The following is a 22,665-nucleotide window of genomic DNA, read 5'->3' as shown; positions in this document are numbered from 1 at the left end:
GATCTCTCTTCCCCATCTCCCATCCTCCTGTGGGATCTCTCTTCCCCAGCCCCCTACCTTCCGTGGGATCTCTCTTTCCCATTCTCCTTCCTCTTGTGGGATCTCTCTTCCCCATCTCCCTTCCTTCTGTGGGAATTCTCTTCCGGATCCCCTTCCTCCTGTGGTATCTCTCTTCCCATCCCCCTACCACCTGTTGGATCTCTCTTCCTGATGCTGCTTCCTACTGTGGGATCACTCTTCCCCATCCACCTCCTCCTGCTGGAAATTTCCTCCCCATCCCCCGTCCTCCTGTGGGATCTCTATTCCACATCCCCCATCCTCCTGTGGGATCTCTCTTCCCCAGCCCCCTTCCTCCTGTGGGACAATAGACAATAGGTGCAGAAGTAGACCATTCGGCCCTTCGAGCCGGCACCGCCATTTTGAGATCATGGCTGATCATCTACTATCAATACCCGGTTCCTGCCTTGTCCCGATATCCCTTGATTCCCCTATCCATAAGATAGCTATCTAGCTTCTTCTGGAAAGCATCCAGAGAATTGGCCTCCACTTCCTTCCAAGGCAGTACATTCCAGACACCCACAACTCTCTGGGAGAAATTTTTCCTTAACTCTGTCCTAAATGACCTACCCCTTATTCTCAAACCATGCCCTCTGCTACTGGACTCTCCCAGCATCTGGAACATATTTCCTGCCTCTATCTTGTCCAGTCCCTTAAACCTCTATGTTTCAATCAGATCCCTTCTCAATCTCCTTAATTCCAGTGTGTACAAGCCCAGTCTCTCTAACCTCTCTGCGTAAGACAGTCCAGACATCCCAGGAATTAACCTCATAAATCTACGCTGCACTTCCTCTACAGCCAGGATGTCCTTCCTTAACCCTGGAGACCAAAACTGTACACAATACTCCAGCTGTGGTCTCACCAGGGCTCTGTACAAATGCAAGAGGATTTCCTTGCTCTTGTACTCAATTCCCTTTGTAATAAAGGCCAACATTCCATTAGCCTTCTGCACTGCCTGCTGTACTTGCTCATTCAATTTCAGTGACTGATGAACAAGGACTCCTAGATCTCTTTGTATTTCTCCCTTACCTAACTCTACACCGTTCAGATAATAATCTACCTTCCTGTTCTTACTCCCAAAGTGGATAACCTCACACTTATTCACATTAAACATCATCTGCCAAGTATCTGCCCACTCACCCAGCCTATCCAAGTCACCCTGAATTCTCCTAACATCCTCATCACATGTCACACTGCCACCCAGCTTAGTATCATTAGCAAATTTGCTGATGTTATTCTCAATGCCTTCATCTAAATCGTTGATGTAAATTGTAAAAAGCTGTGGTCCCAATACCGAGCCCTGTGGCACCCCACTAGTCACTACCTGCCATTCCGAGAAACACCCATTCACCGCTACCCTTTGCTTTCTATCTGCCAAAAAGTTTTCTATCCATGTCAATGTCTTCCCCCCGATGCCGTGAGCTTTGATTTTTACCCACCAATCTCCTATGTGGGACCTTATCAAATGCCTTCTGAAAATCGAGGTACACTACATCCACTGGATCTCACCCGTCTAACTTCCTGGTTACATCCTCGAAAAACTCCAACAGATTAGTCAAGCATGATTTACCCTTGGTAAATCCATGCTGGTTCGTCCCAATCCTATCACTGCTATCTAGATATGCCACTATTTCATCCTTAATAGATAGATAGATAGAAAGATAGATACTTTATTCATCCCCATGGGGAAATTCAACTTTTTTTTTCCAATGTCCCATACACTTGTTGTAGCAAAACTAATTACATACAATACTTAACTCAGTAAAAAAAAATGATATGCATCTAAATCACTATCTCAAAAAGCATTAATAATAGCTTTTAAAAAGTTCTTAAGTCCTGGCGGTTGAATTGTAAAGCCTAATGGCATTGGGGAGTATTGACCTCTTCATCCTGTCTGAGGAGCATTGCATCGATAATAATGGACTCTAGCATCTTCCCCACCACCGATGTCAGGCTGACAAGTCGATAGTTCTGTTTTCTCCCTCCCTCCTTTCTTAAAAAATGGGATAACATTAGCCATTCTCCAATCCTCAGGAACTGATCCTGAATCTAAGGAACATTGGAAAATGATTACCAATGCATCCGCAATTTCCAGGGCCACTTCCTTTAGTACCCTAGGATGCAGACCATCTGGACCTGGGGATTTGTCAGCCTTCAGCCCCATCAGTCTACTCATCACCGTTTCCTTCCTAATGTCAATCTGTTTCAGTTCCTCTGTTACCCTATGTCCTTGGCCCATCCATACATCTGGGAGATTGCTTGTGTCTTCCCTAGTGAAGACAGATCTAAAGTACTCATTAAATTCTTCTGCCATATCTCTGTTTCCCATAACAATTTCACCCAATTCATTCTTCAAGGGCCCAACATTGTTCTTAACTATCTTCTTTCTCTTCACATACGTAAAAAGCTTTTGCTATCTTCCTTTATATTCCTGGCTAGCTTGCGTTCATACCTAATTTTATTCTCCCCGTATTGCCTTTTAAGTTAAGTTCTGTTGTTCTTTAAAAACTTCCCAATCATCTGTCCTCCCACTCACCTTAGCTCTGTCATACTTCCTTTTTTTTTAATGCTATGCAATCTCTGACTTCCTTTGTCAACCACTGTGGCCCCTTTCCCCCCTTTGAATCCTTCCTTTCTGGGGATGAACTGATTTTGCACCTTGTGCATTATTCCCAAGAATACCTGCCATTGCTGTTCCACTGTCTTTTCTGCTAGGATATCCGTCCAGTCAACTTTGGCCAGCTCCTCCCTCATGGCTCCATAGTTTCCCCTGTTCAACTGCAACACTGACACCTCCGAGCTGCCCTTATCCTTCTCAAACTGTAGATAAAAACATATCATGTTATGGTCACTACCTCCTAATGGCTCCTTTACTTCAAGATCGCTTATCAAATCCTGTTCATTACACAAGACTAAATCCAGAACAGCCTTGTCCTGGGTCGGCTCTCGTACAAGCTGTTCCAAGAATGCATCCCGTAGGCACTCTACAAACCCCCTATCCTGGGGTCCAGCACCAAACTGTTTCTCCCAGTTCACCTGCATGTTGAAATTCCCCATCCTCCTACCTCCTGTGGGATCTCTCTTCCCCATCCCCCCTCCTTCTATGGGATCTCTCTTCCCCATCCCCCTTCCTCCTGTCAGATCTCTCTTCCTCATCCCCTTCATCCTGTGGGATCTCTCTTCCCCATCCCCCTCCTTTTGTGGGATCTCTCTTCCCCATCTCCATTCCTCCTGTGGGATCTCTCTTCCCAATCCCCTTCCTCCTGTGGTATCTCTCTTTCCCATCCCCCTACCTCCTGTTGGATCTCTCTTCCTGATTCTGCTTCCTATTGTGGGATCTCTCTTCCGCATCCAATAACTCCTGCCGGAAATTTCTTCCCAATCCTCCTTCCCTCTGTGGGATCTCTCTTCCACATCCCCCTTCCTCCTGTGGGATCTCTCTTCCCCATCTCCCATCCTCCTGTGGGATCTCTCTTCCCCAGCCCCCTTCCTCCAGTGGGATCTCTCTTTCCCATTCTCCTTCCTCTTGTGGGATCTCTCTTCCCCATCTCCCTTCCTTCTGTGGGAATTCTCTTCCGGATCCCCTTCCTCCTGTGGTATCTCTCTTTCCCATCCCCCTACCACCTGTTGGATCTCTCTTCCTGATGCTGCTTCCGACTGTGGGATCACTCTTCCCCATCCACCTCCTATAACCATATAACAATCACAGCACGGAAACAGGCCATTCCGGCCCTCCTAGTCCGTGCTGAACTCTTAATCTCACCTAGTCCCACCTACCCGCACTCAGCCCATAACCCTCCACTCCTTTCCTGTCCATATACCTATCCAACTTTACCTTAAATGACACAACTGAACTGGCCTCTACTACTTCTACAGGAAGCTCATTCCACACAGCTATCACTCTCTGAGTAAAGAAAGTCCCCCTCGTGTTTCCCTTAAACTTTTGCCCCCTAACTCTCAAATCATGTCCTCTCGTTTGAATCTCCCCTACTCTCAATGGAAACAGCCTATTCACGTCAACTCTATCTATCCCTCTCAACATTTTAAATACCTCGATCAAATCCCACCTCAACCTTCTACGCTCCAATGAATAGAGACCTAACTTGTTCAACCTTTCTCTGTAACTTAAGTGCTGAAACCCAGGTAACATCCTAGTAAATCGTCTCTGCACTCTCTCTAATTTATTGATATCTTTCCTATAATTCGGTGACCAGAACTGTACACAATATTCCAAATTTGGCCTTACCAATGCCTTGTACAATTTTAACATTACATCCCAACTTCTGTACTCAATGCTCTGATTTATAAAGGCCAGCGTTCCAAAAGCCTTCTTCACCACCCTATCTACATGAGACTCCACCTTCAGGGAACTATGCACTGTTATTCCTAGATCTCTCTGTTCCACTGCATTCCTCAATGCCCTACCATTTACCCTGTATGTTCTATTTGGATTATTCCTGCCTAAATGCCTCCTGCTGGAAATTTCCTCCCCATCCCCCGTCCTACTGTGGGATCTCTATTCCACATCCCCCATCCTCCTGTGGGATCTCTCTTCCCCATCTCCCTTCCTCCTGTGGGATCTCTCTTCCCAATCCCCTTCCACCTGTGGTATCTCTCTTTCCCATCCCCCTACCTCCTGTTGGATCTCTCTTCCTGATTCTGCTTCCTATTGTGGGATCTCTCTTCCGCATCCAATAACTCCTGCCGGAAATTTCTTCCCAATCCTCCTTCCCTCTGTGGGATCTCTCTTCCACATCCCCCTTCCTCCTCTGGGATCTCTCTTCCACATCTCCCATCCTCCTGTGGGATCTCTCTTCCCCAGCCCCCTTCCTCCTGTGGGATCTCTCTTCCCCATCTCCCATCCTCCTGTGGGATCTCTCTTCCCCAGCCCCCTTCCTCCTGTGGGATCTCTCTTCCCCATCTCCCATCCTCCTGTGGGATCTCTCTTCCCCATCTCCCATCCTCCTGTGGGATCTCTCTTCCCCATCTCCCATCCTCCTGTGGGATCTCTCTTCCCCAGCCCCCTACCTCCAGTGGGATCTCTCTTTCCCATTCTCCTTCCTCTTGTGGGATCTCTCTTCCCCATCTCCCTTCCTTCTGTGGGAATTCTCTTCCGGATCCCCTCTCTCCTGTGGTATCTCTCTTTCCCATCCCCCTACCACCTGTAGGATCTCTCTTCCTGATGCCGCTTCCTACTGTGGGATCACTCTTCCCCATCCACCTCCTCCTGCTGGAAATTTCCCAATCACCTTCCTCCTGTGGTATCTCTCTTTCCCATCCCCCTACCTCCTGTTGGATCTCTCTTCCTGATTCTGCTTCCTATTGTGGGATCTCTCTTCTGCATCCAATAACTCCTGCCGGAAATTTCTTCCCAATCCTCCTTCCCTCTGTGGGATCTCTCTTCCTGATCTCCCATCCTCCTGTGGGATCTCTCTTCCCCATCTCCCATCCTCCTGTGGGATCTCTCTTCCCCAGCCCCCTACCTCCAGTGGGATCTCTCTTTCCCATTCTCCTTCCTCTTGTGGGATCTCTCTTCCCCATCTCCCTTCCTTCTGTGGGAATTCTCTTCCGGATCCCCTCTCTCCTGTGGTATCTCTCTTTCCCATCCCCCTACCACCTGTAGGATCTCTCTTCCTGATGCCGCTTCCTACTGTGGGATCACTCTTCCCCATCCACCTCCTCCTGCTGGAAATTTCCCAATCACCTTCCTCCTGTGGTATCTCTCTTTCCCATCCCCCTACCTCCTGTTGGATCTCTCTTCCTGATTCTGCTTCCTATTGTGGGATCTCTCTTCTGCATCCAATAACTCCTGCCGGAAATTTCTTCCCAATCCTCCTTCCCTCTGTGGGATCTCTCTTCCTGATCTCCCATCCTCCTGTGGGATCTCTCTTCCCCATCTCCCATCCTACTGTGGGATCTCTCTTCCCCAGCCCCCTTCCCCCTGTGGGATCTCTCTTCCCCATCTCCCATCCTCCTGTGGGATCTCTCTTCCCCAGCCCACTTCCTCCTGTGTGATCTCTCTTCCCCATCTCCCATCCTCCTATCCTCCTGTGGGATCTCTCTTCCCCAGCCCCCTACCTCCAGTAGGATCTCTCTTTCCCATTCTCCTTCCTCCTGTGGGATCTCTCTTCCCCAGCCCCCTACCTCCAGTAGGATCTCTCTTCCCAATCCCCTTCCTCCTGTGGTATCTCTCTTTCCCATCCCCCTACCTCCTGTTGGATCTCTCTTCCTTATTCTGCTTCCTATTGTGGGATCTCTCTTCTGCATCCAATAACTCCTGCCGGAAATTTCTTCCCAATCCTCCTTCCCTCTGTGGGATCTCTCTTCCACATCCCCCTTCCTCCTGTGGGATCTCTCTTCCCCATCTCCCATCCTCCTGTGGGATCTCTCTTCCCCAGCCCCCTTCCTCCTGTGGGATCTCTCTTCCCCATCTCCCATCCTCCTGTGGGATCTCTCTTCCCCAGCCCCCTTCCTCCTGTGGGATCTTTCTTCCCCATCTCCCTTCCTCCTGTGGGATCTCTCTTCCCCAGCCCCCTTCCTCCTGTGGGATCTCTCTTCCCCAGCCCCCTACCTCCTGTGGGACCTCTCTTCCCCAGCCCCCTACCTCCTGTGGGATCTCTCTTCCCCAGCCCCCTACCTCCAGTGGGATCTCTCTTTCCCATTCTCCTTCCTCTTGTGGGATCTCTCTTCCCCATCTCCCATCCTGCTGTAGGATCTCTCTTCCCCATCTCCCATCCTCCTGTGGGATCTCTCTTCCCCATCTCCCATCCTCCTGTGGGATCTCTCTTCCCCAGCCCCATTCCTCCTGTGGGATCTCTCTTCCCCATCTCCCATCCTCCTGTGGGATCTCTCTTCCCCAGCCCCCTACCTTCCGTGGGATCTCTCTTTCCCATTCTCCTTCCTCTTGTGGGATCTCTCTTCCCCATCTCCCTTCCTTCTGTGGGAATTCTCTTCCGGATCCCCTTCCTCCTGTGGTATCTCTCTTCCCATCCCCCTACCACCTGTTGGATCTCTCTTCCTGATGCTGCTTCCTACTGTGGGATCACTCTTCCCCATCCACCTCCTCCTGCTGGAAATTTCCTCCCCATCCCCCGTCCTCCTGTGGGATCTCTATTCCACATCCCCCATCCTCCTGTGGGATCTCTCTTCCCCATCCCCCTTCCTCCTGTGGGACAACAGACAATAGGTGCAGAAGTAGACCATTCGGCCCTTCGAGCCTGCACCGCCATTTTGAGATCATGGCTGATCATCTACTATCAATACCCGGTTCCTGCCTTGTCCCGATATCCCTTGATTCCCCTATCCATAAGATAGCTATCTAGCTTCTTCTTGAAAGCATCCAGAGAATTGGCCTCCACTTCCTTCCAAGGCAGTACATTCCAGACACCCACAACTCTCTGGGAGAAATTTTTCCTTAACTCTGTCCTAAATGACCTACCCCTTATTCTCAAACCATGCCCTCTGCTACTGGACTCTCCCAGCATCTGGAACATATTTCCTGCCTCTATCTTGTCCAGTCCCTTAAACCTCTATGTTTCAATCAGATCCCTTCTCAATCTCCTTAATTCCAGTGTGTACAAGCCCAGTCTCTCTAACCTCTCTGCGTAAGACAGTCCAGACATCCCAGGAATTAACCTCGTAAATCTACGCTGCACTTCCTCTACAGCCAGGATGTCCTTCCTTAACCCTGGAGACCAAAACTGTACACAATACTCCAGCTGTGGTCTCACCAGGGCTCTGTACAAATGCAAGAGGATTTCCTTGCTCTTGTACTCAATTCCCTTTGTAATAAAGGCCAACATTCCATTAGCCTTCTGCACTGCCTGCTGCACTTGCTCATTCACCTTCAGTGACTGATGAACAAGGACTCCTAGATCTCTTTGTATTTCTCCCTTACCTAACTCTACACAGTTCAGATAATAATCTGCCTTCCTGTGCTTACTCCCAATGTGGATAACCTCACACTTATTCACATTAAACGTCATCTGCCCACTCACCCAGCTTATCCAAGTCACCCTGAATTCTCCTAACATCCTCATCACATGTCACACTGCCACCCAGCTTAGTATCATCAGCAAATTTGCTGATGTTATTCTCAATGCCTTCATCTAAATCGTTGATGTAAATTGTAAAAAGCTGTGGTCCCAATACCGAGCCCTGTGGCACCCCACTAGTCACTACCTGCCATTCCGAGAAACACCCATTCACCGCTACCCTTTGCTTTCTATCTGCCAAAAAGTTTTCTATCCATGTCAATGTCTTCCCCCCCGATGCCGTGAGCTTTGATTTTACCCACCAATCTCCTATGTGGGACCTTATCAAATGCCTTCTGAAAATCGAGGTACACTACATCCACTGGATCTCACCCGTCTAACTTCCTGGTTACATCCTCGAAAAACTCCAACAGATTAGTCAAGCATGATTTACCCTTGGTAAATCCATGCTGGCTCGGCCCAATCCTATCACTGCTATCTAGATATGCCACTATTTCATCCTTAATAATGGACTCTAGCATCTTCCCCACCACCGATGTCAGGATGACAGGTCGTTAGTTCTCTGTTTTCTCCCTCCCTCCTTTCTTAAAAAATGGGATAACATTAGCCATTCTCCAATCCTCAGGAACTGATCCTGAATCTAAGGAACATTGGAAAATGATTACCAATGCATCCGCAATTTTCAGGGCCACCTCCTTTAGTACCCTAGGGTGCAGACCATCTGGACCTGGGGATTTGTCAGCCTTCAGACCCATCAGTCTACTCATCACCGTTTCCTTCCTAATGTCAATCTGTTTCATTTCCTCTGTTACCCTATGTCCTTGGCCCATCCATACATCTGGGAGATTGCTTGTGTCTTCCCTAGTGAAGACAGATCTAAAGTACTCATTAAATTTTTCTGCCATTTCTCTGTTTCCCATAACAATTTCACCCAATTCATTCTTCAAGGGCCCAACATTGTTCTTAACTATCTTCTTTCTCTTCACATACCTAAAAAAGCTCATGCTATCTTCCTTTATATTCCTGGCTAGCTTGCGTTCGTATCTCATTTTTTCTCCCCGTATTGCCTTTTTAGTTAAGTTCTGTTGTTCCTTAAAAACTTCCCAATCATCCATCCTTCCACTCACCTTAGCTCTGTCATACTTCCTTTTTTTTTAATGCTATGCAATCTCTGACTTCCTTTGTCAACCACTGTGGCCCCTTTCCCCCCTTTGAATCCTTCCTTCTCTGGGGATGAACTGATTTTGCACCTTGTGCATTATTCCCAAGAATACCTGCCATTGCTGTTCCACTGTCTTTTCTGCTAGGCTATCCGTCCAGTCAACTTTGGCCAGCTCCTCCCTCATGGCTCCATAGTTTCCCCTGTTCAACTGCAACACTGACACCTCCGAGCTGCCCTTATCCTTCTCAAACTGTAGATAAAAACATATCATGTTATGGACACTACCTCCTAATGGCTCCTTTGCTTCAAGATCACTTATCAAACCCTGTTCATTACACAAGACTAAATCCAGAATAGCCTTGTCCCTGGTCGGCTCTCGTACAAGCTGTTCCAAGAATGCATCCCGTAGGCACTCTACAAACTCCCTGTCCTGGGGTCCAGCACCAAACTGTTTCTCCAAGTTCACCTGCATGTTGAAATTACCCATCCCCCTTCCTCCTGTGGGATCTCTTTTTCACCATCCATTTCCTCCTGCGGGATCTCACCTTCCCATTCCCTTCCTCCTGTTGGATCTCTCTTCCCCATCCCCTTCCTCCTGTGAGATATCTCTTCCCCATCCCCCTCCTTTTGTGGGATCTCTCTTCCCCATCTCCCTTCCTCCTGTGGGATCTCTCTTCCGGATCCCCTTCCTCCTGTGGTATCTCTTTCCCATCCCCCTACCTCCTGTGGTATCTCTTTTTCCCATCACCCTACCTCCTGTTGGATCTCTCTTCCTGATTCTGCTTCCTATTGTGGGATCTCTCTTCCCCATCCAATTCCTCCTGCCGGAAATTTCTTCCCCATCCCCTTCCTCCTGTGGGATCTCTCTTCCCCATCCCCCTTCCTCCAGAGAGATCACTGTTCCCCAACGTCCTTCCTTCTGTGGGATATCTCTTCCCCATCCGCCTTCCTCCTGTGGGTTCTCTCTTCCACATCCCCTTCCTCCTGTGGGATCTCCCTGCCCCATCCGACTTCCCCCTGTGGGGTCTCTCCGTCCCATTGCCCTTCCTCCCATAGGATCTCTTTCCTAACCCCCCGCCCTCCTGTAGGATCTCCCTGCCCCATCCGACTTCCCCCTGTGGGGTCTCTCCGTCCCATTGCCCTTCCTCCCATAGGATCTCTTTCCTAACCCCCGCCCTCCTGTAGGATCTCTCTTCCCCATCCCCTTCCTCCTGTGGGATCTCTCTTCCCCATCCACCTCTTCTTGTGGGATCTCTCTACCCCATCGCCCTTCCTCATGTGGGATCTCTCTTCCCTATCCCCCTTTCCTCCGGAGGGATCTCATTTTCCCCATCCATTTCCACCTGTGGGATCTCTCTTCCCCATCTCCTTCTTCCTGTGGGATCTCTCTTCCCCATCCCCCTTCCTCCTGTGGCATCTCTCTTCCCCATCATCCTTCATCCTGTGGGATCTCTCTTCCCCATCATCCTTCATCCTGTGGGATCTCTCTTCCCTATCCCCCTTTCCTCCTGTGGGATCTCTCTTCCCCATCTCCTTCTTCCTGTGGGATCTCTCTTCCCCATCCCCCTTCCTCCTGTGGCTTCTCTCTTCCCCATCATCCTTCATCCTGTGGGATCTCACTTCCCCATCATCCTTCATCCTGTGCGATCTCTCTTCCCTATCCCCCTTTCCTCCTGTGGGATCTCTCTTCCCTATCCCCCTTTCCTCCGGAGGGATCTCTTTTTCCCCACCCATTTCCACCTGTGGGATCTCTCTTCCACATCCCCCTTCCTACTGTGGGATCTCTCTTCCCCATCACCTTTCCACCTGTGGGATCTCTCTACCCCATCCCTCTTCCTCCTGTGGGATCTCACTTACCCATCCCCCTTTCTCCTGTGGGATCTCTCTTCCCCATCCTCCTTCCTCCTGTTGGATCTCTCTTCCTGATTGTGCTTCCTACTGTGGGATCACTCTTCCCGATCCACTTCCTCCTGCTGGAAATTTCTTCCCCATCCCCCTTTCTCCGGGGGATCTCTCATTGCCTTCCCCTTCTCCCGTGGGATCTCTCCTGCGGATTCCGTTTCCGACTGTGGGATCTTTCTTCCCAATCTCTTTCACCCTGTGGGATCTCTTCCCCATCCTCCTTCCTCCTGTGGGATCTCTTCCCCATCCTCCTTCTTCCTGTGGGATCTCTCTTCCCTGTCAGAAATAATCTTACACTCTGAGTCTCAGCAAACTGCAAAGCGGCAAAGCTTTATTTTTCACGAGTCTGCAGAGTCGGACCCAAAACTGCTCCAGCAGTATTGAGCCCAGAGCATTACATTTCATTTCCTTTTATACAGTTTCAAGTAGGTTATCACGTGTCCCTCAGTTGCTGTATCATTCCTACAATTATTCATAGTCAGCTCCACTCTCCCCCTCCCCACAGGCTTGTACATTTCGGGGGTCACATACACATTTTCTCATATCCTCTGTCCTTGGAGTTAGCCATCCGCAGAGCCATGTCTGCCAAGTTTTCAAACACTTATCGGCCTTGGAGTTAGCCACAAGAGTACAGCTTATCTCCATCTGTTTCATCCACCTCCGCTCTCAGCTCCTAGCTTAATGACTCCTTTTTAGTTCTTCATGATTACCACAAGGTACAGATTGTACCTATACAGTTTTGCAAGAATCTTATATCCTTATTTAGCAATGTGTCAGCATATGTTTTGTAAGCTTAGATCTTAGCACAGTCTAACCTTAACCCTTTCTCTTCTTACAATTCCACCCTTTTTCTTTTTAGAGTGTGCTAAGGATTTGTCCAGGGATTCCACTCTTTCAGTTCCCTGCCTCGTTGCAACAGCATTTTAGCCGGGTCAGCTGGGTTCCCTGGCTGCATTACCTGTACTACTACTCGCGTTATTAATGCTCTCAAGCAGGGTATTAAGCATGGTAATATGATTATCATTATGAGTATTCCGCCAAATATTAACAGGGCTATTCGCCACCAGCTTCCTCCCAGCAGACTATCCAGCCAACTCAGGTTCCCTAAGGATCTCCAAGTTTGTACTGGCACATGGGCCAACTTCCGAATTTTGTCGGATATTTTCAACACTGCCTTTCCATTATCATTTATCTTTAGGCAACAGTTTGTCAGATTGAACTTTCCACAGACCCCTCCCTCGGAGGCCAATAGGTAATCCAATGCTAATCGATTTTGGTATATGGCTGTTCTCATCTGGCTTTGCTGCTCAGCCAGCAATTCCAGAGCCAATGCGGTTTGGTTGGTGATCACCTCTACTACAGCTTGTAGGCGTATTATTCGATTTAACATATATACCGGGGTTCGGTAACCCCATGACCCATCCTGGGCCCAAGTTGCTGGTCCGTAATATTCAATGATGCGTGCTGGAGGCCACTCGTCGCCCCATTCTCCCACCTTTATCTCCCGCTTCTCCCTTCTCAGTGAGTCAAATAACTTGATTCCCAATTCCCTATCTTCATCCTGGGGTAGGAGGAAGAACTCTGGCCTTATAAGGCCTAAGAAACAAACTCCTCCCCATCCTTTCGGCAATTTGGTGTATGCCTGATTCCCACAAATCCAGAACAGACCTTCTGGGACAAATCCTCCTTTCCTTGCTTTCCGCCAGGCTTTCCAAACACTGGGAATTCCTTCGTACGGGTTATGCCCACTGCAATTCCAGATTCCCGAATTGTTTCCCATAGCCGTACAATTGTCCTTTGCCCCTTTAGTTATGTACCAAGTCGGCTCCTCGGGCCACCAAGTGGCATTATTTTTTGTTTTAGCCAACTTTATACTCTGACATGGGCTTTCTCCTACTTTCACCTTCCCTTTTCTTTCTACACATACTTGTCCTTCCGGATAGTTTGTTAACTTCCATTCTTGCGTCCTCCCAGTCCTTTTCTTATCCCAATCATGAGCCAATAGCTCCCACACACTCAAACTCTCACCTATCCATGGCCATTGCTCGCTCATGTGGGGTCCCCCACAAACCCAACAGTCACTTACATTTAAACTTGTAGCTATTCGAGTTGCTAAGTCTATAAACAGGTTTTCCTTCATTTCCGGTCTTGTTTTTCCATAGGTTCCCCATTCTTCTCTGACTCCACCAAACTCTGCCCTTCCTTTTTCTTTCCTTTCACATATCCATTCTGTCTCAGGGCATGTACTTTCTCGTACACTCCAACTTCTCCCTTCTCCTTTTTCTTCTCTCACTGATCCACCGGGGTATCCCCTGTTCTTTCTCAGGGTATATTTTATTCCTCCCTCTTCACATTCCTCTTTTTCTTTTCCATAACATTGGTCATTTACATGTGAATGTGACACAAGGGCCCCGGGTCGTTCTTTTCCTTTCTCCAAAACTCGGTTCCTACACTTGTCACATTTCCCTTCTATTTTTCCCACATACAGAATTAAATATATTACAGTCAATAATGTAACAGTCCACATTGAGTTCATTTTTGTTGCCTTTTCAGTTTCACCACCAACGGTTCTTCACTGGGAACACAGGTCCACTCCGTGTGTCCCTCAGGCTTAACTGGTCCCTTTATTCTGGATGCGTGGGTCCACCCTTTCTCTTTTGTTCGTACGGCCGCCTCGGTGGTTAACAGGACCTGGAAAGGGCCTTCCCACTGTGGTTGTAACTTCTCCGGCTTCCAGGTCCGTACCAGAACCCAATCTCCAGGCACGATCTGATGTAAAGCAAAGTCGAGCGGCGGAGTCTGGGCCAAGAGACCCTTCTTCCGCAGTTCTGCAAAGGAACGAGATAGTGCCAGTAAATAGTTCCTTATAAAAATATCACCCCCTTGTAGCGTGGGGTACCCTTCTACCTTATTCCAATACGGGAGTCCAAACAGCATTTCATAGGGGGAGATTCCTATATCCTTCCTGGGTGCTGTTCGGATTCTTAACAGGGCGATGGGGAGACACTTAGTCCAGGGTAACTTGGTTTCTAGCATTAATTTGGTCAATTGCGCCTTTAAGGTACTGTTCATCCTTTCCACCCGTCCCGAACTCTGGGGATGCCACGGGGTATGGTATTTCCATTGGATACTCAATGCATCACAAATCAACTGGTGCGTCTTGGAGGCAAAGTGTGTCCCTCTGTCCGAGTCTATGGACCCCATGATCCCATATCTGGGGATTATGTTTTCTAGTAGTATTCGGGCTACTGTAGGCGCATCGGCCTTTGTGGTCGGGTATGCTTCCACCCAGTGGGTAAAATGATCCACTATTACTAACAGGTACTTCCATCTCTGCACTGAGGGTAGTTCGGTAAAGTCGATCTGGACTCTATGGAACGGTCTCATGGCCAGTGGCTGGCCACCTCTTGGAGTGGATCGCATCACTTTCTTGTTTATCCGCTGGCACGTCGGACATCCAGTTATCTCTTGCTGGGCCAGTGTGTATATTCCTTTGCATACATAGTCCCTCAGAATTGTGTCGCACATGGCCTGTACTCCCCAGTGGGTTTGATGGTGCAACTGTTGGAGGATGTTGCGGGTTACTTCCTTATTTAGTACCTGTCTCCCATCCGGGACCGTCCATTTACCATCAGTGTCTTTTCGGGCTCCTAGTTGGTTCATGCTATCAATCTCTATTTGGGTAAACATAGGTTGTTTAGTAAGTCCTTCCCTCACTGGTATCAAGGTCAGGAGTTGGATCGGGTCTTCAACGGCTGCTCGTTTGGCCTCCCCATCGGCTAGACGGTTCCCTACTGCTTCAGGTGTTGATCCTTTTTGGTGTCCGGGTACATGTACTACCGCAATCTCAGTTGGTAGGGCCAGGGCTTCCAATGTCATACTTATCATTTGCTCGTGTGCCAGTCCCTTTCCTCTGGCCGTTATCAGTCCTCTTTCTTTCCATATCTTCCCAAAGGTATGTACTATCCCATAGGCGTACTTAGAGTCAGTGTATATTGTTCCGATCCTCTTTTCCAATATCCTCAGAGCCCTCTGGAGTGCGTATAATTCGCATGACTGGGCCGACCAGTTTCCCGGTAATCTCCCGGACTCCACTATTCTTTCAGTCTCTCCGTCAATGATGGCATATCCGCTGTGCCGTACTCCATCAATACATCGTGAGGATCCATCTATATACAATTCCTGTCCTTCTCCCAGGGGAACTTCCCGTAAGTCCTCCCGGCTCTTTGTTTGCAAGTCCAGCAATTCAATACAGTCGTGTTCTGACTCCTTTTCTTCTAGTCCTCCATAGAGGAACTGGGCTGGGTTGCAACTGGAATCCTTTGCGAAGTTTAGGTCTTCTCCGGTCATCAGTATAGTTTCGTACTTTAGAATGCGGGAGTCAGTGAGCCACCGATGTGCCTTCTGGGCTAGTAGGGTGCTGACCGAGTGGGGAGAATGCACTGTGATCTTCCCTCCAAAGGTTAGTTTCCGGGCTTCCTCTACCAATACCGCTGTCGCTGCCACTGCTTGGATACAGGTGGGCCATCCACGCGATACCGGGTCTAACATTTTTGACAGGAAAGCCACGGGTTGCCGCTTTCCTCCTCTTAGTTGGGTGAGTACCCCTTGGGCCATTCCTTCGGCATTGTTGACGTACAGCTGGAATGGTTTTTCCAGGGCTGGCAAGACTAACACCGGAGCACGGATCAATTGCCCCTTGATATAGTTGAATTTTTGCTCCTCTTCCTTTGTCCATTTTACTGTTTGCTCATCTTGCCCGAGTTTATCATACAGAAATTTCACCAGGGGAGTATAATTCTCAATCCAGATTCGACAATACCCCACTAACCCCAGGAACTGTCGTATCTCCTTCTTGGTACGAGGTAGCGACATCCCTGTTATTCCAGCTATCCTTTCTGGGGTAATGCTTCGCTGTCCCTTACTGACCCGGTGTCCCAGATACCTTACTTCCTTTTCCACGAATTGTAACTTTTTCTTGGAGACCCGTAGCCCCTTTTTCCCTAGGAAGTTCAGTAATCTGATGGTATCTTCCTGCACCCCTTTCTGTGTTGGCCCGGATAGTAATAAATCATCCACATACTGTAGCAGTTGGTTCTCTGGAGCACATTGGAATTCCGCTAGTACTTGCTCCAAGACCTGCCCGAATAGGTTAGGTGACTCAGTGAATCCTTGCGGCAGGACCGTCCATCTGAGTTGTCTTTTCCGCCCTGTTGTAGGATTTTCCCATTCAAACGCAAACATGTCCCGACTGCTTTCTTCTAGCGGGCAACTCCAGAAAGCATCTTTTAGATCTATTACACTGAACCATTCATGGTCAGGGGAGATTTTACTCATCAGGGTGTACGGGTTGGGTACTACCGGGTATCGGGTCTGGACTACTGCATTTAGACCCCGCAGGTCTTGTACCATCCGATAAGTCCCGTCCGACTTTCGCACCGGGAGGATGGGGGTATTATATGGCGACATACATTCTTCCAGCAGTCCATCTGCGATCAGCCCTTCAATTACCGGCTGCAGCCCTTTTCTTCCTTCCATCGCAATGGGATACTGCTTCCTCCTTACTGGGCGACCGTCCGGTAGCAAGGTGATCTGTAGAGGGCTGATGTTCAATCCTCCCCTATTTCCCTCTCTATACCACACCTCGGGCTCTATTTTCTGGTCGTCCTCTTCTTTTAATGCGAATAATTTTACTATTATTTCTCCATTGTTCGGCACTGTTCCAATGCCCAGTTGCACTTGCAGGTCCCTTCCTAATAGGTTGAATCCTGCCGAGGGCAGCAGGAGAAGGTCTTGCCTTGTTGCCCTATCTTCATATCCGACTTCCACATTGTCCACAATGGGCACTTGTATCGTTTTTCCTCCGATACCGGATACCTTCATTACTCTTGTTCCTGTTCGGGGCGCCGGGAGGTATCTGGATTACACTGGATCTTTCAGCACCCGAATCTACCATAAAGGTTGTATCTGACCCTTGGGGACCTAATTTCAGATTTACCAGGGGTTCCTGTCGATAGTTTCTTCTCCCCAAGGGTAGGAACCCCCGACCCCCCTAGTCTTCGTCCTCCATCATGGCATATGACCTGACCTCTCGCCGATACTTAGGACATTCCCGTTTAAAATGTCCTTCCTCGTTACAGTGGAAGCATCTTAGAGTCCTTCGCGTTTTCCTTCCTGGTTCTTGGCCATTGCCTCGGTCTGACCACGTTCCCCTCTTTTCCCTGTTTTCTGTGGTTACTTGCTGTACTGTCTGAACCATTATCCTAACGGTCTTTTTCTGTTTCTCCTCGTCTCTCTCTCCTCTTCCGCCTGCCGTTGTGGATCATCCGGATGCGGAGCACTAGCAGCTTGTTCGGGCTGCTGGGGCCGGGGAACATAAGGGGGAGGTAGATGATTCAACACTTCCCAAGGAGGCTCTTCCTCCTTAGTTTTAGTTTCTAGTTTAAAACTTCTTGCGGAGTCTCCTGGTCCGGGAACCCAGCAAGAGGCATACTCATTTTCTTCCTCTCTCACATTTGGTTTAGAGTTTACATATATGTTTAAGGCCTGTCTAACCCAATCCTCATCTGACCCAAATGGTGGCCACCATACCGAGGACCCTGTTATTGGCTGTTTGGACCATAATTTGCAATATTCTACCATTCTCTTTTTCTGCTTTCCCTTTGTTCGTCCATATCCCCATCCTGCAAACATTCTACCGAGGGGGCTATCAGGAGGTACCTTCGGGAACAAACCCGAACTCTCCGGCTCCTCTTCCTTTGAGCTTCCCCCTCCCATTATTCCCTTCCCGGCCCGGTTCTTTTTACTCTAGGTGTCGTCACACCTACTTTACCCGGTCACACCCACCTAGATCTCAGTTAGCTAGTCTCACTTACCCGGTGTGCCGTAGAACCGTCTCCTTTCCTCCCTGCTTTGCCGCCTTGCGCTGTCCGGATCTCACTCGCTCAAGCCGTTTCAGACGACGAGCAAGGAATCAGGGACTGCCGAACTCGGCAGGGTGCACCTTCTCCGATGTCCTTCCTCTCGCCCTCCACGACCGGAGTGGGGATCCCGGACGAGCCCCCAGCTGTCAGAAATAATCTTACACTCTGAGTCTCAGCAAACTGCAAAGCGGCAAAGCTTTATTTTTCACGAGTCTGCAGAGTCGGACCCAAAACTGCTCCAGCAGTATTGAGCCCAGAGCATTACATTTCATTTCCTTTTATACAGTTTCAAGTAGGTTATCACGTGTCCCTCAGTTGCTGTATCATTCCTACAATTATTCATAGTCAGCTCCACTCTCCCCCTCCCCACAGGCTTGTACATTTCGGGGGTCACATACACATTTTCTCATATCCTCTGTCCTTGGAGTTAGCCATCCGCAGAGCCATGTCTGCCAAGTTTTCAAACACTTATCGGCCTTGGAGTTAGCCACAAGAGTACAGCTTATCTCCATCTGTTTCATCCACCTCCGCTCTCAGCTCCTAGCTTAATGACTCCTTTTTAGTTCTTCATGATTACCACAAGGTACAGATTGTACCTATACAGTTTTGCAAGAATCTTATATCCTTATTTAGCAATGTGTCAGCATATGTTTTGTAAGCTTAGATCTTAGCACAGTCTAACCTTAACCCTTTCTCTTCTTACATTCCCCATCCCCATCCTCCTGTTGGATCTCTCTTCCCCATCTCCTTCCTCCTATGGGACCTCTTCCCCATTCCCCTTCCTCCTGTGGGATCTCTCTTCCCCATCCACCTTCCTCCTGTGGGATCTCTCCTTCCCATTCCCTTTCCTCCCATAGGATCTCTCTTTCCTAACCCCTTCCACCTGTGGGAACTCTCTTCCCCATCCCCCCAACTCCTGCGGCATCTCCTTTCCTCATCCCTTCCTTCCTTTGGGATCACTTTTCCCCATCCCCCTTCCTCCTGTGGGATCTCTTTTTCCCCATCCATTTCCTCCTATGGGACCTCTTCCCCATCCCCTTCTTCCTGTGGGATCTCCCTTCCCCATCCCACTTCTTCCTGCCGGATCTCATTTCCTCATCCACTCCCTCCTGTGTGATATCTCTTCCCCATCCCTTTCTTCCTGTGGGATATCTCCTCCCCATCCCCTTCCTCCTGTAGATCTCTTTTCCCAATCTCCTTTCTCCTGTGGGATCTCTTTTCCCGATTCAGCTTCCTACTGCGGGATCTCTCTTCCCCATCCACTTCCTCCTCTAGGATCTCTCTTCCCCTTTCCTCTTCCTCCTGTGGGATATCTCTTTCCCATCCTCTTCCTCCTGTGGGATCTCTCATCCCCATCCCCCTTCCTCCTGTGGGATCTCTCATCCTCATCCCCCTTTCTCCTGTGGGATCTCTCTTCCCCATCCCCCGGTGGGATCTCTCCTTCCCCATCCCCTCATAACTGTGGTATCTCTTTTCCCCATCCCACTTCCTCCTGTGGGATCTCGTTTCCCCATCCCTTTCCTCTTGTGTCTTTCCCTCCGTTCCCTCAGGTGGGGTCTCTTCCTCCATTTCCCATCGACATTTCCCGATTCACAAAGCTTCCTCACTGTGGGGCTATATCACCCCCATCCCTGCCCCTTCTGACACTCTGTGGTCAGTAACACTTTTCTAGCCAACGGAGAACGAGACAGAATATGTGGAGTTCACAGGGTCACAGCAACAGACTAAATGACTGAAATTGGGTGAATACCCTGGAGCTGGGCAGTGAGGGACATTGACAGTGATGGGAACTCCGATCAGTGCTTTACGGAAGGGTTTAATGTTTCCTGAAATATCCGCGTGAGAGAATTACCCGCAAACCCACGGTTTGTATGACTTTGTTCATCAATTTGTCTGTTTGTGTTTAGACTTGGGGCGAATAAACTGGGAGATTCAGGAGTGAAACTGGTGTCTGCGGCTCTGAGGAACCCGGAGTGTAAAATACAGAAACTGTGGTAAGTACCAGACTGTGGGAGATTGTGTTTACAGTCACTGGGTGTCTGACACTGAACATTAATGTGATCAGTAATTGTGTTACTGATAAACACTGGGGATTTGTACCGTCTCCTGTCTCTCTGTGTCCTTCACCCTCACTCTCTCTCATCTCCAGGCTGTTGGGTGTCGGTCTCACAGATTCTGGTGCCGAGGATCTCGTCTCCGCTCTCAGTACAAACCCAACACTGACGGAGCTGGACCTGGGTTATAATGACCTGGGAGATTCAGGAGTGAAACTGGTGTCTGCGGCTCTGAGGAACCCGGAGTGTAAAATACAGAAACTGGGGTAAGTACAAGACTGTGGGAGATTGTGTTTACAGTCATTGGGTGTCTGACACTGAACATTAATGTGATCAGTAATTGTGTTACTGATAAACACTGGGGATTTGTACCGTCTCCTGTCTCTCTGTGTCCTTCACCCTCACTCTCTCTCATCTCCAGGCTGAAATGTGTCGGTCTCACAGATTCTGGTGCCGAGGATTTTGTCTCCGCTCTCAGTACAAAAACATCCCTGACGGAGCTGAACCTGAGTAGTAATAAACTGGGAGATTCAGGAGTGAAACTGGTGTTTCTGGCTCTGGGGAACCCGGAGTGTAAAATACAGAAACTGGAGTAAGTACCAGACTGTGGGAGATTGTGTTTACAGTCACTGGGTGTCTGACACTGAACATTAATGTGATCAGTAATTGTGTTACTGATAAACACTGGGGATTTGTACCGTCTCCTGTCTCTCTGTGTCCTTCACCCTCACTCTCTCTCATCTCCAGGCTGGAGAGTGTCGGTCTCACAGATTCTGGGGCCGAGGATCTCGTCTCTGCTCTCAGTACAAACCCATCACTGACGGGGCTGGACCTGAGTAGTAATAAACTGGGAGATTCAGGAGTGAAACTGGTGTTGTCGGCTCTGAGGAACCCGGAGTGTAAAATACAGACACTGTGGTAAGTACCAGACTGTGGGAGATTGTGTTTACAGTCACTGGGTGTCTGACACTGAACATTAATGTAATCAGTAATAGTGTTACTGATAAACACTGGGGATTTGTACCGTCTCCTGTCTCTCTGTGTCCTTCACCCTCACTCTCTCTCATCTCCAGGCTGAGGGGTGTCGGTCTCTCAGATTCTGGTGCCGAGGATCTCGTCTCCGCTCTCAGTACAAATCGATCACTGACGGAGCTGAACCTGACATTCAACTCTCTGACAGACGGATCTGTCCCCGGTCTCCGCCGCCTCATACTGACCCTCCCGAGTCTGGAGTGGATCCGGTGAGTGTTTGTGTTAATGTTCAATGTGATAAAATGTCAGCGGATCCGCGGGTTTTCTGGTGATATTTGTCTGTGAGTGTTGTTGAAACATTAACCCCGGTCCCCTGTTACTGACACTGTTGTGTAATCTGTTTATTCCATCTTCATTCTCCATTCTGTTTCAGGCTGCGGTACAATCGGTTCAGTGAGACCGGGTGGAAGGAACTGAGATCTCTGGAGGAACTCAGACCCGGACTGAGAGTGGATCATCTGAACATCTGAATGTGTGAACATCCCCGCCCGCGGGATGGAGCCGATTCCCCGCCCTCCCCTTTAACTACCCCTCCTCTTTAACTGCCCCCTCCCCTTTAACTCCCCCCACCCCTTTAACTCCCCCTCTAACTCCCACCTCCCCTCTAACTCCCCCCTCCCCTTTAACTCCCCCCTCCCCTTTAACTCCCCCCTCCCCTTTAACTCCCCCCACCCCTTTAACTCCCCCTTTAACTCCCCATTCCCCTTTAACTCCACCCTCCCCTTTAATTCCCCCTCCCCTTTAACCTCCCGCCCTTACCTTTAACGGCCGCGCGCCGGGGCTGATTCCCAACGGTTTTAACGGAACTGGCTCCGGTCTCGAGCTCGGTGATATCGGAAGCGCTCCCGCGGTGACGCACTTCCGCCGGATGTGCGTGTACGAGACTCTCCCGCGTGACCCCCCCGGGGAATTACCCGGACAGGAGGAGCCCGGGGGGGGGGGGCCGGGGCTCAGTCTGGGACACCGGTGTCCCGGGGGGGGGGGGGCGGGGCTCAGTCTGGGACACCGGTGTCCCGGGAGAGAATCCTTTTGCTCCCGTTGCCGAGGACGGTGCATTCGGCTGTCTGGCCGATACAATGGTGTTAAATTGACAAATCCCTCGATCCCGGACACGGCCCTGAAGTGTGATTGGATGCAGAGTGACGGTGAGAGACGGGACTGATTAATCTACCGGTCACCCGTTGTTACCGGTCAGTTAATTGTGAGTGAGTCGGGAACAGTGTGGCGACCCACTTTCTGCGCAGGCGCATGGACTCACAAATAGCCAGCGCGGTGAGCACCTCTGACGTCATTTCCGCTCGGAGAGGGCGGGCGCTCGGGATTAAATGCGCAGGCGCATCGGCTCACAAATACCCAGGGATTAAATGCCAGCGCCGCGAAGTTTGAATAAACTAGTCTGGAACAGACTCACCGACTGCGTGTCGTTGTCTCTAACTCTGTACATAGTACATCGCTACAACAGTGTATTCATTCCCGCAAGTCAGCAGCTCACAGACTGTTTAATTATCATTTATCATGATGAAATCAATAAACCGCTTTAA

At 49.4% G+C, this 22,665-nt stretch overlaps 2 protein-coding genes across 2 annotated transcripts in view; one reads left to right on the top strand and one right to left on the bottom strand.

The window, feature by feature from the left end:
• The window catches only part of LOC140724056 (NACHT, LRR and PYD domains-containing protein 3-like), a 96,643-nt gene extending 74,957 nt beyond the window's left edge, over window positions 1-21,686 (top strand). The window contains exons 8-13 of the mRNA XM_073038541.1: window positions 19,946-20,032; window positions 20,188-20,358; window positions 20,514-20,684; window positions 20,840-21,010; window positions 21,166-21,333; window positions 21,498-21,686. Of these exons, the coding sequence (XP_072894642.1) occupies window positions 19,946-20,032; window positions 20,188-20,358; window positions 20,514-20,684; window positions 20,840-21,010; window positions 21,166-21,333; window positions 21,498-21,594 (865 nt within the window). The 3' untranslated portion in view covers window positions 21,595-21,686. The remainder of the gene's footprint in view (window positions 1-19,945; window positions 20,033-20,187; window positions 20,359-20,513; window positions 20,685-20,839; window positions 21,011-21,165; window positions 21,334-21,497) is intronic.
• On the bottom strand, window positions 11,427-18,736 carry LOC140724052 (endogenous retrovirus group 3 member 1 Env polyprotein-like). The gene is made up of 2 exons (XM_073038538.1): window positions 17,991-18,736; window positions 11,427-13,943 (listed from the first exon to the last, which is right to left on the bottom strand). Exon 2 carries the CDS (start codon window positions 13,649-13,651, stop codon window positions 11,981-11,983), a length of 1,671 nt encoding a protein of 556 aa, XP_072894639.1. The 5' UTR covers window positions 13,652-13,943; window positions 17,991-18,736; the 3' UTR covers window positions 11,427-11,980.
• Window positions 21,687-22,665: the final 979 nt, after the last annotated feature.

Source organism: Hemitrygon akajei, unplaced genomic scaffold, assembly GCF_048418815.1.
Source record: "Hemitrygon akajei unplaced genomic scaffold, sHemAka1.3 Scf000155, whole genome shotgun sequence".
Lineage (NCBI taxonomy): Eukaryota > Metazoa > Chordata > Chondrichthyes > Myliobatiformes > Dasyatidae > Hemitrygon > Hemitrygon akajei.
Note: the sequence above shows the minus strand (reverse complement) of the source record. Positions and strands in the feature narration are given on the sequence as shown.